The 17,326-nt window shown below is 44.6% G+C and overlaps 1 protein-coding gene across 1 annotated transcript in view; it reads left to right on the forward strand.

Annotated features, from left to right (window-relative positions):
• Positions 1-1,204: 1,204 nt before the first annotated feature.
• Positions 1,205-17,326, forward strand: part of MRPL45 (mitochondrial ribosomal protein L45) — a 75,384-nt gene continuing 59,262 nt past the window's right edge. The window contains exon 1 of the mRNA XM_078645601.1: positions 1,205-1,342. Coding sequence (XP_078501727.1) covers positions 1,271-1,342 — 72 coding nt within the window. The 5' untranslated portion in view covers positions 1,205-1,270. The remainder of the gene's footprint in view (positions 1,343-17,326) is intronic.

Genomic DNA, 17,326 nt, shown 5'->3' on the forward strand with positions numbered 1-17,326 from the left:
TCCTGAGAAAGGGGGTCAATTTGAGCCGAAGACTGCATGCTAGATGCGAGGGCGTGAGCACAAAACACCTTGTAAAAATCCCCAAAGGTAGCCCCCTCGCCAGTGCTCGTTCAGTGCTGCTGACTGAAAATTTAAGGGTGCGGTGACCTGAAACCGCCACTAGATGGCGCTGTGCGCAGTGCACAAATCCACCGATACCGGCGTCGGGCGAGGGTTGGTGAGTCAGTGAAAGCTCTGACTCAGCGCGCCGTCGCAGGGAGCAGAGCACCGCGAGCGCAGCCTGACTCCCAGCGGTGGCGCCCCACGGAGCAAGGGAAAGCGGGGCCGCTTGCCACAAAGCCCGCGTTCAACCGGCAGGGAAGGCGCAAGCAGAGCCTGACGCGCGTCGAGCTGCCGAGCCTGAAAAAATGCCTAATAAGCGAGAAAAGCGCACCACAAGCAAGCGCTATCGCACAGGCAACTATATATGAAGTAAAAGTCACAACAAACACAATGCGTCAGGAAGGATAAAGAAGTTGACTTAACTGACGAGCAGAGAAGAAAGAGGAAGAGGATAGGACGTCATGGCTAATATTACGGCGGACGGCTCCATGATTGGATGACAGTTACTATGGACACTATGCCCCATGTGCTCATGGGAGTTGTGGTTTCAGAAGTTTGTGTTGATTGGTTTTTCTTTAAATTGCTGATTTTAATAAAGAGAAGAAAGGACTGCATAATCCTCGCCTCCGTCCTGACATAGAATCAACCCATCCTATACCCTCCTTCCACGAGTTGTTTGCTGTAACCAACCAACAGATGAAAACTTGCAACTTTCGGTGCAGGGAAACAAGGGAACAAGGAAACAAGGACCAGCCGCAACGTGTGAATCGCGTCCATCTTGAAATGCATCAAAATATAGCAAGGACAATATTGCAGGGGACGAGTGGGCAAGAATAAAAGCCCCACAACTGATTTTAATACATTGCGGCTAATTTAGTAGTGGAACTTCAACGGCGTTTATGTTTACCTTATTATTAGCAATTGTCCTGGGTGAACGTTTTGCCTCTGAACGTACTATTAATTAGTAGGTAATCTACACTTCTAATTAACTGAAATAGCTCTGCTTCAGCTAAATACGGCAAGCACATTTTAGAAACAAATGACTACAAACACTATGCGCTTTTGGTGGTTAGCCTCGTTGTTTCCTGCGTCGGATATTTTAGTCTTTCTTCTCTTTCTATTCTCTCCGCTCTCGGATCTGTGACAGGGTTTGCGGCTGGGGAACAAGATGGCGGCCTCCATGGGTAGCAGGGGTTGCTGGTTCCCCCTTGCCCTGCGACTTTCCAGAGGAATTGAGCAGGTGCGATTTTGGATCGGTCTGGGCAATTATGAACTGCTATAAGGATGTGGAGTAAAGGAGAGTAGATAGAGGTTTCCGGGGAGAGGAGACATTTTGTGAATGTGGAAAGAGAGTGTGTAGGTTTGTGGCAAAAGAGGAGACTGATGGAAAAGATCTGACTTTAAGGGCGTAGGACGTACAGAGAACTAACTTGATAACTTGCGCCGGACTCAGGCAGAGTAAACCTCGAGGAGGGAGGCTGCAAAACAAAATTGTCTGAGGATAGAGCGGGCGTCATGTGGGGTGGGCAGAGAAGGGATGAAGGAGGGTCTGTTACTCCGCCTTTATATTTGGGAAGATGATGAACGTGTGAGGGACGGTGGTCCTTCATAACTTACCAGATATGGCTCATACAAGAGGGAAATAAGACACGGTAGTTTTCCTCGATCATAGCTGGCACGTTTTCAAATTGCTCATGTGTGACAAATCTATTTGATACTTTATCATAGGTACACATGAGCAGTAATGTCCAGGTTATGAAACATATTTCAGTATTTAACCCCTTTTGTGCAGTGTGATGTCCCAGAAATGACTGCAAGCATATATAGTGCTTGTGTGTGTTGCAAGACATGCACCTTATTTGCATCCTGCACTGCATTGTAAGGACAAAATGCATATACCCAATTTGCAGTGTGATACTGTTGTAAATAAACGTAGCGTAGTCCTTGTAGTTACTTTAATTATGTAAGATGGAAATTTAAGAATAAGATCGGGAAAACCCCACCAGGAGCAGCCTCCTGCCACTCAGCCCTCCATCCAATTGACAGTCTTACATACTCAACATTCTACAGGCTCTCAAATCATACATTCTAGACTGAGCAGCAGAAATAAGTACACCACATCTCCTTTCTTTAATAGAAAAGAATAAATAAAAATAAAATTGCGTAGAACAAGTCATATCAAGGAACTTCATAAGTTAACATAAAATCAGGTAAGATCAGCAATTAACATTCACTCAGGTAAGATCAGCAATTAACGGTAAGATCAGCAATTTACATTCACTCAACCAAATCACGCAAACCAGCAAATTACATTCACACCACCTTCTCGCTTCCTCAAACAAAACATTGTTCCCAACGAAATAACCAACACACTACCACGCCAACACAACATACAAAACCCAAGAAACCAAACAAACCGACTGGCCAGGTCCGCACAAGGCAAAAGGGTCCCAACTCACGGCGTGACAGGGAAAGGTACAACCACTATACAAAACGTACATAAGTGACAGCAGTCACGTCACTTAGGTCACGAAGACGCAACCATTATAGACACATTATACAAAACTAGCAAATTTGACAACTGTCACATCACTTATGTCACGCGCTGACGAGCTAAGGTCACAGACTAAAAAAAAAATCATCTCAACAAAATAAATAAATCATCAGGTGACCTGTCCACACACACTGCCATACCCTAGTAGACAATCCAAAACGCAAAACAATATAGTAATGAGTGGCTTACGTTTTACAGCCATCTCAGGCGCAACATAAAACTCTCTTACACCATGCAAGCAATGAGTGACTTAAACAACTTCTCAGTCATCTCATGAACAGTAGGAAGTATGAGTGGTTTTACACATAACAAGCATCTCATGCACAACAATAAAAATAATGAGTGACATAGAAGCTAATGGTGCTACTACATCCTACAGCCATTTCATGCAGAGCAAAACACAACCAGAAAATGGTGACTTAGTAGTCCTGTCATGTCTCATAAACAACAAAGGCTTAATTATTATCAAACATCGAAATAAAAACATGTTAATTGAAAGACTGGCTTCAAGTTCATAAGATCATCTTGTTACGGTATTTTCCAAATTATGAACTGCTTGCTCTTTATACCAGTCATGGCCTCACTAGCCCTTATATTCTCCCATTCGCCGTCCTTTTTATTTAAACACCGGAGCTCGATCTTTGCTCCCGAGCAACATATGCCACAAAGATATTGAGACATACGCATGCATCACTTGCAAGTAAACAGTACCTTGAGTGTAGTGTCCTCCGAGAAACGAGCTGCAATCCCGTGTGGCTCAGCGTAAGTCGTCGGTGCCATGAACGCGTTGTTGAAATACTCCGGGGCAGATTTATGTCAGACTTGCGCCACGTTTATGCCGCCGTTGCGTGATGCAACGGCGCGGAAACGTGGTGCATCCCTGCGACCTATTTACAACGTGACGCATCTAGGCAGATGCGTCACGTTGTAAAGCCCCGCGCCACATGAAACCTGCGTCAGGTTTCATGTGGGTGTTCTGTCGCAGGGTGGGCGTTCCCTCGTAGGAAAGCCCCCTAAAACTGACGCAGTGAAATCTACAAGATTTCACTGAGTCAGTTTTACGACGCTGCTGCGTCAAATCCTTACGCCTGCTTGAAGCAGGCGTAAGGAGTGACGCACCACATTATGTATGGGTGGCCTCTGTACATTGCAGGAGTTGTGTCGCACCGCGACGCTACTCCAGCAATGCGCCACCCGTACACCACAAGATGCGTCACGCATCTGCCCTTCCTTGCACCATGGTGCGCCGCATTGTAAATGCGGCGCATCTGTGGTGCCGCAAGGAGGGAATTGCGTGACGTATCAGTTCTGGCGCATCCCTGCTGATGCAGGTTTCATGTGACGCAGGGCTTTACAGCGTGACGCATCTGCCTAGAAGTGTCACGTTGTAAATAGGTCACAGGGATGCGCCATATTTCCGCGCCATTGCGTCACGCAACGGCGGCGTAAACGTGGCGCAAGTCCGACATAAATCTGCCCCTCCTTTTTTCTAAAAAAAAAAACGTGGTTGGCAAAGTAAACGCGTTGCCGAAGTCCCGTATAATGAAACCAAGGTTGGCAAGGTGTGACAGCTTCACAGCAGCAAACAACGCGAACTTGAACAAAACGGCGCCGCGTTCTGGACGCTATGCCGTCACGTTGGTGCGCCCTTAACCAACTTAGAGGAAAGTGACGTAGGGAGGAATCCTAGAAGGAAAACAGGCTGCGTGAAAAACAAAGCAAAGTAAGTGGCTCGTGCCCAATTTGTATTTGAACTTCAGAGTGAATGATGGTTTTAAAAGTCAGTTTCTGACATTTATATTGGTGCAACACGGATGTTTTCTTCGAAAGGTCACCAAATTGAAATGTAACACACCGAAGCCCCATTTGTATTTTGAACTTGAAAGAGACGCTTTTACAAAACTGTTTGCCATCTGAAAGTCTGTTTGCCCCATTTGAAAATCCAAACTGCTATAATGTTAAACACGGGGCCCGAACCTGTGCCCCCGATGAACTTCGCACCAACACATAACTCCAAGTCTATGTATGTGCCGCTAAGCAACACTAGAAAAAGAATGTGAATCCCAAACGTGGCACGCACAGTCCAAACCAGGATGCAATTCTAGACTTCCTAGAAAGCGGGCTCAAAGTCACATTTCAAACTGAGTGTAGAAAAGTTGCCAACGCTGGGGCTACTGTTCATATTGATGCATCAAAAGTGAAATCTTCCTTCATTAACAAATGACTCGTAGCTGCAGTCAATTGGTGTACAACACCACTTTAAAGGTCATACATCTCTTATCTTACAATGGCAGTAATTAATGAGTCCACTCAGTGGCTTTTGACCTTGAACATGACAGCTTGGTCTGGCGCTCGTAGCCTCACGTAACTGGTGTGAAGCACTAATTTAAAGGTCAAAAATCTCTTATCATATTGCGCCAGTAAAGTTACAGTGGCTTTTGACCTTGAGCTAGTAAGCTTAATCTGGCACTGTTGGGGCTTAGGGCAACCGATTTCGGGGTCACTGGTGGGATTTTGTGGTGCCAGAAAGATTAAGCAAAACTTTAACTTTTAGAGTAATTTACCTTGTTTTTAAAGAGTCCTCTGTTGCTGTCCAGTTTCCTTGAATTTTCCATTAGGTTGAGGTTCTTTTCTCCTTGTATGTACCTTATATTGTCTTGTAGATAGTTTCTTGCTCACTGTAGGTTCTGCAAACTGTCGCCAAAATGTTGTAAATAAACATAGCATAGTCCTTGTAATTCCTTGTAGTTCCTTTATTCATGTAAGATGGTAAGTTAAGAATAAGATAGGGAAAACCCCACCAGGAGCAGCCTCCTGCCACTCAGCCCTCCATCCAACTGACAGTCTTACACACTCAACATTCTAACAGGCTCTCACATCATACATTCTAGACTGAGCAGCAGGAATAAGTACAACAGATACTTCATTCTCATATACTCCCTACAACACACCCAAGATATAGAACTACCCGCCTCAACACATCAGAGCCTCCTCCTCACTTCTTGAGTTCCGCAAGAAGCTGAAGACCTGGCTCTTTGTATAAGCACCTTGGGACTACAAACCTACATACCTTGCCCAAGCGCCTGGAAACCTGCTCAGGTGATTAATGTGTTATACAAATCAACATAATATACTTTCAGCCATTACTGGCTACTGTAAGTTGTATCAAGTGCATAGTGGTATTTGTTGTTGCTCTTTGTATGGGATGTTCGTTACAAAGCCAGAACTACTAGAAATGTGTTGCAGGCCAGTAGCCTCATTACACCTGTTGCTCAATGGCTCAATCAGAATGAGGCGAGGGTAGAGCATGAGACACATTTTTGAGTTTTTGGAGAATTGGAACGATTTTGAAGTAAAACACCTGCTTTCTAATGTGGGGATACGAAGGTTACTGGTTCGTCAATAGATTTTGCAGCTGTTACTGTAGACAGTTCTGTGTGGCCTGTATTGGAGACTTTTAAAACACAGACTTTTCTATATAGGCACACATAACGATCTGCACTAATCCAAACTGTTATCTTATTTCACATACTAAAGCAGCTGGCACAATAAACACTTTAGGTTGTCTGTTTTGTCGCTTATGTCGTACAGATTCATTTCTTCAAGTATGTGTTTCAAAATCAATATCTCTAGTTTGTTCCCGCTGTTAAAAAGTGATACGAACTTTTCATCAATATTAACTCTGATTTAAAGATTTTATAGTTAAAATGTGGTCCGTGGCAAGGTTTTTTGTAATAATCTGCATTTTTGGGAAGGTGCTCTGTAGGTTTGCTTCCTCTGCTTTGCATATTTAGTTTGAGGGAACTCATTCTTAATAACAGTTACTGCATCCTTCAGTATAGCAAGTTCAACGTCTTGGAATGTGTGCCAGTGCACTGCCGCAGCTACGATCTGCTGACGTGGAGGAGCTAGACAATAGACAGAATTCATTCTCTAGTTCTCTTCCAAGGGTGCTCCCATGCACATACTTCTCCCTTGACTGATTCCATGGACTGGTTTCAGTCTGGTGGCTGGATCCCACTGGCAAGATGCAAAGTGTAAATGTGGGCACAGCCTCTCGTTTACCCAAGAGGAAACCAGGAAACTGAGGGGGAAGGTGCAGTGCTTAATTTGAGCCAGTGGTTTCCGGTGCTTGGCACCAGCACTTATTTGGCAGTATCGGCACTTATGACCGTCTGCCACATGGACGCTGGTTGTCTGATTTAGCGTGAGCACAACAACAGTTGTTTACTGAATCAATTTAGGTTAAAAATTACAATTAGCTGTCCCCCATGATAATCTTATAGCTTTGTAGGCTTGGAATAATCTGAATTGTCACACTTGTAGGAGTGTGATGGTTAGTAGCTGGTTTGTTACTATCATTGGCAGCGCTGGCGTCGGTAATGGGTGGTGTAGGCTGCAGTGGCCTCCTGATGAGGGTCCTGATGTTTTACAAATTAAGCCGAATTCTGGCATTTGGGCCAATCACTGTGTCGACCTCTGATAACCTAAATAACACGCTAAAAAGAAACATTTAACTCTGGAAAGGCCTAGTTTGGAAAATCAGTCGTCCTGCACAGCCCAATGCACTGCGAGATTAAGCACGCTGTTAGCTCTATTGCGTGAAAATCTCAGTGAAAATCTCAGTCCCTTGCACTAATTATTTAAAAAAAATAAAAATTAAACAGACTTTATTGAGTTTTAAACAGACCTTCAATAAGGCATCTCAATATTGTATATTTTATACATTCAGGTGTACTCTCCATGAACCTCAGTTACATATCAAGGTGGTCTAGAGTGCCCTTCCAGTGGACCAGGGCCTCTACCCCCGCCACCCACTTAATAAAGATATTACAGTTTGGATTATGCCAAATAATCCAAACCTACCTGCAGTGGTGGGGAAGCCGTGAGGGGAACGGCCAAGCGATTCCTTCACTCGTCCAGCCGTGAGGGAAACGGCAAACGCGACGCTCCTACAGGGACGCTCCTGGACATTTCGGGCACTGGGAACTACATCACCCAGCAGCCCCAGGACCTGGCGCGCTCGTGACGCTCCCGCTGCGCCTGGAGGCGCTTCAAGAACGCGGAGCACCGAGTGTGCTTTGGGGGCATAATCCAAACCTACCTGCAGTTGTGGGGAAGCCGTGAGGGGAACGGCCAGGCGATTCCTTCACTCGTCCAGCCGTGAGGGAAACGGCAAACGCGACGCTCCTACAGGGACGCTCCTGGACATTTCGGGCACTGGGAACTACATCACCCAGCAGCCCCGGGACCTGGCGCGCTCGTGACGCTCCCGCTGCGCCTGGAGGTGCTTCAAGAACGCGGAGCACCGAGCGTGCTTTGGGGGCATAATCCAAACCTACCTGCAGTGGTGGGGAAGCCGTGAGGGGAACGGCCAAGCGATTCCTTCACTCGTCCAGCCGTGAGGGAAACGGCAAACGCGACGCTCCTACAGGGACGCTCCTGGACATTTCGGGCACTGGGAACTACATCACCCAGCAGCCCCGGGACCTGGCGCGCTCGTGACGCTCCCGCTGCGCCTGGAGGCGCTTCAAGAACGCGGAGCACCGAGCGTGCTTTGGGGGCATAATCCAAACCTACCTGCAGTGGTGGGGAAGCCGTGAGGGGAACGGCCAAGCGATTCCTTCACTCGTCCAGCCGTGAGGGAAACGGCAAACGCGACGCTCTTACAGGGACGCTCCTGGACATTTCGGGCACTGGGAACTACATCACCCAGCAGCCCCGGGACCTGGCGCGCTCGTGACGCTCCCGCTGCGCCTGGAGGCGCTTCAAGAACGCAGAGCACCGAGCGTGCTTTGGGGCATAATCCAAACCTACCTGCAGTGGTGGGGAAGCCGTGAGGGGAACGGCCAAGCGATTCCTTCACTCGTCCAGCCGTGAGGGAAACGGCAAATGCGACGCTCCTACAGGGACGCTCCTGGACATTTCGGGCTCTGGGAACTACATCACCCAGCAGCCCCGGGACCTGGCGCGCTCGTGACGCTCCCGCTGCGCCTGGAGGCGCTTCAAGAACGCGGAGCACCGAGCGTGCTTTGGGGGCATAATCCAAACCTACCTGCAGTGGTGGGGAAGCCGTGAGGGGAACGGCCAAGCGATTCCTTCACTCGTCCAGCCGTGAGGGAAACGACAAACGCGACGCTCCTACAGGGACGCTCCTGGACATTTCGGGCACTGGGAACTACATCACCCAGCAGCCCTGGGACCTGGCGCGCTCGTGACGCTCCCGCTGCGCCTGGAGGCGCTTCAAGAACGCGCCCCGCGGGACGCGCTCGGGTGGGCGCCGGGCGAAGCCCGGACATAGGGCTGGCCCTCTGTGGCCCTCAGAGAAAAGAGGAGGTCAGGTTGGGTCATTCCTCTTGGCTGGTCTCTAGGGACCAAAGACTTGAACTAAGGTGTGCCTAACTAGAGACCAACCATTCAGAGTTTACCAGCGAATGTTCCTGTTTATTGTTTCCGTAGCCCTTTAGTCTTCCTTAGTCTTTGTAGATATCCATTGGCCTCACACAAGGTGTGTGTAGTTGGGCCATTAGCTTGTCGCATCATGACCTCTAAAGGATCAGCCAAACAATCTGCCTTGCAAGGAGGGTCACTTAAGGGAACACTTGACCTTTATTTAACTAGGGTAACATCGGCTTTTGAGTCAATAGAACATAGCCTCCCTAAAGACACCATAGGTAGCAAACGATCCCCTCCAATCCTCATTGACTCGCCAAACTCTTTACTACGGAAGGAATTAAACGCTATTTGCAAAACCAGGTATATCCCCATTGAACAGGGAATTGATCAATCCAGTCTCACAACATGCCCCATGGGTATTGGAAGCCCTCAGATTAGGAATTCGCATCAACCTAATAAAAGTCCACCAGAAATCCCAGTTGTAACAACAGACAAAATTACCACTCAGAGGTTAGTACATCCTTATGTTCCCACCCAGAGCATAAAACGTAAAAGCATGAAATATAAGGGGAAACCATCGAAATACCGAAAAACAACCTTAAACCCCTCTTTGGTTACTGCCACCACCACCCCCGAGACACCTAAAGTGGGTCAAATACTGATAACCCCTATATCCCTTTTACCATCTATTTTGTTGGCCCACTTTGAAGATTTGGTAAAAATCCTATTATCCCCGCTTATCGAAAGGTTAGAGAGAATTGGGGAAAAGCTCTCCACAATAGACAACAATACCAAGCCAACTAAGTCAAACAAGCAATCTCAGAGAATTGCTGCCTCAAAAATCTCTGACACGACTGCACACAGCATAATTGCCCAGAATAAGCCTTTTGATCCTGTACTATCAGTGATTAAAAATAAGGAAGTAGCCAATGAACTGACAATGGCACATAGTTCTGTTCCCAGAGCTGGGCGGTCAAAAGTAGGTAAATGTTCTGTTGGGCTAGTCGGGAGTAATAGATCCATACATTTACCACCAGAGGCAGCACCCTACGTATGTGTCCTCTCGGGAGTGCCCGTGCTTGCCACCGGGAAGATTGAAGGTCACCAGGACCTCAAAAACAAAGCCCAGTTTTGGTTGACAAAAAATAGACCACTTCCATCCAACATCAACGGGGCAATCCTAAATGTCAGAAGGGTGGGGTGGATAGGCTCCCGTCCTAAGAACATAGCGGGAGACCTAGTCATTGTCAACTTTCGGGACAACCTGGTTGTCCCTTATCTGCAAAGCTGGGAGCCACAAATAGGAGACGGGCCTATATCAACACTTGAACTGTGCGATTTCTACCCAAGAACTGCATACTCGCCAAGCACTAGGTGGAGCGTAGAGGGATACCACCGGGAGAGTAGGAGGGGTCCTGAACCAACTAGATATCAGCAGTTACCTCCCTATAACTACTAGAACCTACCCCTTGGCTCAGATATGTACTCTGATAGAACTAGGATCTCACTCCTATCAACTTTGTATTGTTTGATTGTAAGGAAATCTGATGTATTTTTATCTAAAATTGTATTGTTTTTTAAATGTAAAGGAATTTTGTACTTGTATGCTTTTATGGTTAATAATCTTAACCGAATAAAGTACTTACTGACTGATATTACAGTTAACATCACATTTAGTCCATCAGGGTCCCTGCTATTAGTTCGTAGTGTGACTGTTCAACATTGTAAACCACCCCCAACGGCCCCCCATCCCTGCCTACCCCCCAGGCATGTCACATGCAACCAGTCACACCCCTCCTGCTGGGTCCTCATCCCTCTCATCTTTCGGGTTTTTTAGCAATTCCACTAACGCTGCCCATGTCCTAGCTGTTTCCAATGACTTTTCGCTCCCTGTTTTTTTGGCTGTTTGCAACCTGACTGCCCCCTCGCATTCTGCCCAATTTACAAATTATTTTTCCCATCTGTGTATTTTAGGGCCTCCCCTCGATTTCCAAAGGCTGGTGATGTCCCTTTCAGCTAAGACCAGTCCCAAATCCTGGAACTTACTCATCACATTATTTTTTTGCCGTGTGGGGGAACCAGTGTAGCAGGCAATACCCAGGCGTACTTGCTATCTCCCTTTCGGTCACATCCGCCAATATTGTGGTTACCTCCTCCCAGAAATCCCCCAGGTTCGGGCAGCTCCAGAACATGTGCAGGAATTCAGTTCCTTCCATGTTGCAACATGGGCAAGTGGCTGTTTGCATGTCAAAATATTTGTTAATCTTGCCCGGAGTGAGGTAAGCTCTCTGCAATACATAGAAATGTACCAATTGGAACCTAGCATTTCTAGTGCTCTTCCATGCCCTTTCCACCAGCTCCCCCTTCTCAGCTGTAGGTCTCCTAGATCAACTTCCCATTTCTGAAGCAACTCACTCAGGGGGGAGTATCTCCTGTGTAAGATGCCTGTAGAGGCATGTGCCCGCTTTAAAGGGTCCAGCCGCTGTTACCACATATTGGCATCCTGATAATGTCTGCGGTTCTGTGAGTCCCTCCCTCTAGTAGTTCCGTATTGCTGCCGCGAGGGCTGTGTGCAACAAGAAATCCCCACCAGGTATGTCATATCTCTCCCAAAGGTTGCTGAATGGGATCCGGGTACCCTCTTCATATAGGTCCCCCATCGTGGATATTTCCAGGTCGTCAGTCTGCGCCAGTCTCCCCCATGAGGCAGCGCCTCACACAACCAATGGGATCTATGGGGTATAGGTGCATTTAATCTTAGATCACCGTAAGCTCCTATTCCAGCATTTGCGTGCTGTTTTCAGTTCAGTCGGGATGTTACGGTCCTGAATAGGAAGCCTCTGTATAACTCGCGATAGCAGCCGCAGGCTTGGGACCGCATCTCCCTGGTCCTCTGTCCCTCTAAGTCTACCTGCCACCCACTTCGTGAGCCACTGCAACTGCGTCGTGAGGTAATAGCACTAGGTCTCATAAGGGTGGTGAGTGCTACTCTCCGTCTGCTGGTTCCCCAAATGAACGCCAACACCCATTTTAATTTTTAATTGGGTAAACAGTTGCGCTGGTATCCAAACTGGCAGTGTTCCGAAGTAATATAAAAACCTTCGTAATGTTACCATCTTCAGGAGGGCAACCTGACCAGCCACCGATAGTGAAAGGGTCCCCCAGAAGTCAAAACTTCTTTTGGTTCCCCTCAAGTCTCTTCCTACATGACCTTCCAATAGATCCCCTTGAGAGTGGTATATCTCGGTGCCCAGGTATGTCAAGCAATGATCGTCCCACTCTCAGTCCCTTGCGCTAATGTGGGAGAATATATTTTAACCTGTGATGCATGGCTCTTGACATGGCTGGTTGATCTACTGACTCTTCTAGGCACCTTGATCTGGTGTCTGTTTCAGTGATTTATGCATTACTAGGTGCATTTGAACATTGTACTAGTGATGTCTTTCTAGTTATCCTCTCTGCGATGAACATTTAACCGCTTCGGTAAAAGAAAATATAGTCTTTTAGTGATGCGCACCCATCAACATAAAAATAAACTACATACATCTTTGTATAGGTCAATTTTATTTTCACATTAGACAACACAATCAAACAACTGTACATAGTTGATTAACAGTAATCCAAGAACTGTACGACAAAGATGCCTGTATCAAGAATGCGCCACGGTGCTAATGGTAGACGACGCAACTATACAAATGTTGATGACCTAAAATGAAATCTTCCCTGTGAGTAAACCTATGTTTTGTAAGTGGATGGTTTTGGGATATGTCTTGTTGTGTGGAACTGAATAAGCGAGCCTTTATTAACACAATGTACTGTTCAGTTTCTCAAAAACATAAGAAAAAGTTCAGTACCCACTCATAATTTCCATTTTGATATAAAGGGTGCTGAACCTATTCAAGCTTATAAACAAAGGTTAAACTTTTAAACAGTCCTTGTTTGTAAAATAAAACTGCATATTTTGTTCTAGTCATGTCACATGTCTAAGAATTCAAATATCTCTCTGTTTGAGTTCTTTCATTAATTTTTTTCCCAGATGAACTGTCTTCAAAATGTTCTTCTTAGCTAGCAAATTTTAGTTATGTTTACAACATCCTTACTCATTAACGATCTTGTGATAACAGAGTCTGTCAGGTACTCACCTGTTAGAGCTCAGTTCATTAAAGGGAATATCCAAAAAATATCAGACTGTGTGCTCTCTTCCCGATTAAGGGTGGAAGAGTTTCTACATTTGGGAGTGTCCAACTCGTGCGGCGCTCGGTTTCTTAATGTTATGATTCTGCTAGAAAAGATACGTTTTTTCTGATAAATATTCAGGTTTGTACGCGTGGAGCACCCTATAAGTGAGTCTTGCAGACTTATATACCAAGCAACGGTCCATGGAAAGGCAACCCTCTATTGAAAAAGAAGGGTGTGATGCGATGAAATCATTCTGTATTAAGACCAGACTGCCTGCAAATACACTACTGCTTTGAGTAGAGTTAGGTGGAATATGGACCGACCAGTAAGCATCAGATTTTTGACTAGAGCTTGGACAACCAGGTCTGGGAAGATAGAATTGGGGCCGCAGGTAGATTTTATTTGGAATCTGGCAGTCTTGGCTTTCTTTTTGATGTAGCGATCGAAGTGTTGTAGAATTTTCGAGTTTGAAGACAAGATTTAATGTAGTGATTGGTTTTAGCATGAGGCCCATGTCCTTCAGTTTATTTGACCACTCAATGAGAAACTTCTGTGATTTATATTGTGAGAGAAGGAGAAATGTAGCCATCCACGGGTTCTACTTTAGTTTCCCGTTTGTAGTCCGTTCCTTAAGGGAGCCATTAAGGGCCCTGATACGGTTGCAGCAATTAATATTAACATATAGCATATTACAATGTAGGCCACACTGTTTTCTTAAACACTTTCCACAATGATAAGCTTTTAGAGCACCTCATTATAGGGGTTTCACTCCTGCAGTTTCTTTACCAATAAATCTCTGCTAATGTAAGGAGTTCTACAGGGCGTAATACTAGCACTTCTTGGATTTTATTTTCTCTAAACACAAATGTCTTCAGCCCCTGTAAACACTAGTAACCCATAAAGATTGTTTCCAAAAAGGTGTATAAGAAAGCTTAACAGAAGCAGCTGGAATTAAAAGTAGCTGTATCTGCTTCATGTGGGAATATAAGCTGCATTGTGCGTTTCACCATAGTGTATGGTGTTTAAAACTAAGAAAATGATAATTATAGGTTCATTACACTGCAAATAATATCAAATATTACTATTGAATTCACTTTCCAAATGCTTTTGAAGAATGGAAAGCTGAGCTGGTCACTTTAGGACTCAAATGATCTGTAGACTAGACACATATCTTAGCTGTAGGTAATCAACTCTACTGAGTTATCCTACCATCTAGCTCATGTTTTTATTAATATTAATGCACAGCAATCTTGTGCTGCATACCGACCACATATAAACCAAGGAAGCATATGTATTTAGGAGTTTTCTACTGGCACTTGCCATTTTCAGCAGAGACTTATTGAATCAATGTAAGATTACCCCTGAGCACTCCACAGAGCTTGGTACCAAGGTTAGAAGAGACTTTTTCTTAGTATTACAGTCCTAAATAGTTGGGCATCTTGAACTTGTTGATATTTATTTCTTCACATAAATCAAACATTTTGTCCTTGATGTACAGGACATTTAGTCCTTTATGTACAGGTTATTTGACATTACTAGCCAACATGTATTCATTCCGTCACTAAACAAATTTTTTCCAACCGATTTCCTCAGGGCTAGAAGAGGTAACATTGTATTTAGAATATCCAGATATAATACAATCATGGACCATCGCCCAAAAGTGCTATAAACTAGAAGATACAAATGTATTTAAACGAGGAACTGTAAACAATTTTATTCTTGTGAAGTAGAGTATCTATATGTTATAATATCATATATAGTCACCCAATAGAACATAGTGCCAATTCTCTAATCTCCTATGTGACACACCAGAGCGAATGACACCCTTAAACTGTGACAGAACAAATGTGTGAGGCCCAGATAAAGAACAAAGCGCACCATGTGTCTCACCTTTTCGAAAAAGCGAAATCCACGTTGCTATAAATTATTATGACCAATTATTTTATGCTGGAAGACAATATCACAAGCAGGTAAAGTAAACAGCAAATATAAATGTCCAGGCAAATACCCTGCACATCAGCCCTATAAACTAAACCAAAGTTCCAAATCCTAAAGTCGCCCTTTATTATAAAGTTAACAAGCATTTGCAATGAAATAGGTCTCACATTTACGCACTTTTGAGCTATTGGCATAGTAAATGACCATGCCTTTTATTTATGTTTTAGTTTTTAAAACATAAATAAAACTCTTTGTTATTTACAATGCCAATAGCTTAAAGTCGCGTAAATGCGAGACCTACTTAATTGCAAATGCTTTTTCCTATTGCATTCATTGGCGACGTGACGATAAAATGCCGATTTGAATTTAGACACCTCAGATATTTCAAAAGATTCAGTTTGCCACATGTTGAATGACACACAGATACAGGCACACGCTTACTTCCTTAAAGTGCAAAGAAGTTCAAGTAACTAAAATAGAAGGCTGTGTTAACAAAGTTAAGGGGTCTGGCGAAAATTAAATGTGTCTCCTTAGAACAAAAAAAAACCCCGTCAAAATTTGTAGTTTCTAAGAAGATGCCGCTGGAGTTCTTGCGAAAGCAGGGCAAGTGCTTGCTCCGCGTGTTGTACGCCGCAACTGACATGCAAACCAAAGTGGAATCCTGGTAAAGACAGCTCGGCCTTCCATCTTTCCTAGGTCAATAAATTGAATACCATCACATTCGATAGTAGTACCGCCTACATGGCACTTTGAAAAATGCCAAAAAGTGCATTTTTCAAAGAAATCGCAATTTACCACCAACCTGAAGCTGGTGGTATTTTGCGATTCCTTAAGCCACAATTCGCACAACTTGGGTGCTTCTTGCATTGCATTTAAAGAATTGCAATGTGCTATTCCTTAAATGCAATCGTAAAATAAGGAATCGCAAATTTTGCGATCCTTACTTTGTGTGTGGCTTTTTGTGTGCTACATAGCACACTGCCCAAATCGCGATCGCAAACGCAGAAATTCTGCAAATTTCTGCATTTGCGATCACAATTGGCTACCTACATATGCCCCTTAATCTCCCCGACGACCACCAGCACCTTGAAACCAATGAGGGGTGATATGTTTGCGCTTTACAAAAATACAAGTAAAACAATAATGCACTTGATCTGTAATCTGGTTTCAAAATATGTGATCCTCGCAAATATTTCTTAATCCAAAGTGCAGTAGTCCAACAGGTCCAATATCTAATATTTATTTGGCTCCTTAGGTCTCACTGGATCTTGTATTCTTAAAGTCGCTGTAAAATATAATTAGTAGGCACAGGTGTCTATAACTTGATGAAATATTTCATTAAGCCATGTATGTGGCTCTGGACTACCTCCGAGACATGTGTTTGACTCCCTGGCCGCAAGTTCAGTGACCTTTTTGTCTTTCCGAGGTTTTTAATATGAACACCATTCTGGTGAGTAACAATAAACATCCTTTTTCCAAGGCATATCTTCTATTCACTATGCACTCTTATTTACTTACTGTTCATTACATGATGCATTAGTGCTAGGGTGGTGTGGTATATGAAGGTTTAATTGATTTGACTGTCTCTGGCCCAGTTCTATTGCCCTTTCTGATGAAAGACGGATAAGGCTGATTCTCCCCTGCGTAGGCAGCCTGTCAATAGTGATCTTCACTTGTCATCGACTATGCCGAGCTTTAATAATTTTTCTGCGACAGGCAACTGAAATCAACCATTTCTACCAGACATTCTCAAACAAATGTATCACATGACTGATCCTGTCCCTACTGCTGACCTGTGATCAGCTGTTGCTCAGTCCTGTTAGAGGTTTTAGACTAATGATAAGCATTTCACCAAATCTACTCACCTTTACGAAATGACCCTGAGGGGTGACTTCAAATGCTGTGAATGGGACGGACTGCTCCCAAGCCGTACCAATATTTCAGACGTGGGTTAGGACTAAGCAGTCTTATAGGTGATAACATAGAAAGTATGTTATAGCAAGACGAATATTGCCTCAGTAAAAGCAACGATTAATAAAATGAGACCTGAGCAGCAGCTCTGAGCACGGCATTTCCATGCTTAGATCTATGGAGTATATTGATTCTGCCTCAGCACGTCAAAAATAAACATACAGTGAAGGGTTAAAAGTTAATTTG

Source organism: Lissotriton helveticus, chromosome 5_1, assembly GCF_964261635.1.
Source record: "Lissotriton helveticus chromosome 5_1, aLisHel1.1, whole genome shotgun sequence".
NCBI classification, from domain to species: Eukaryota; Metazoa; Chordata; class Amphibia; order Caudata; family Salamandridae; genus Lissotriton; species Lissotriton helveticus.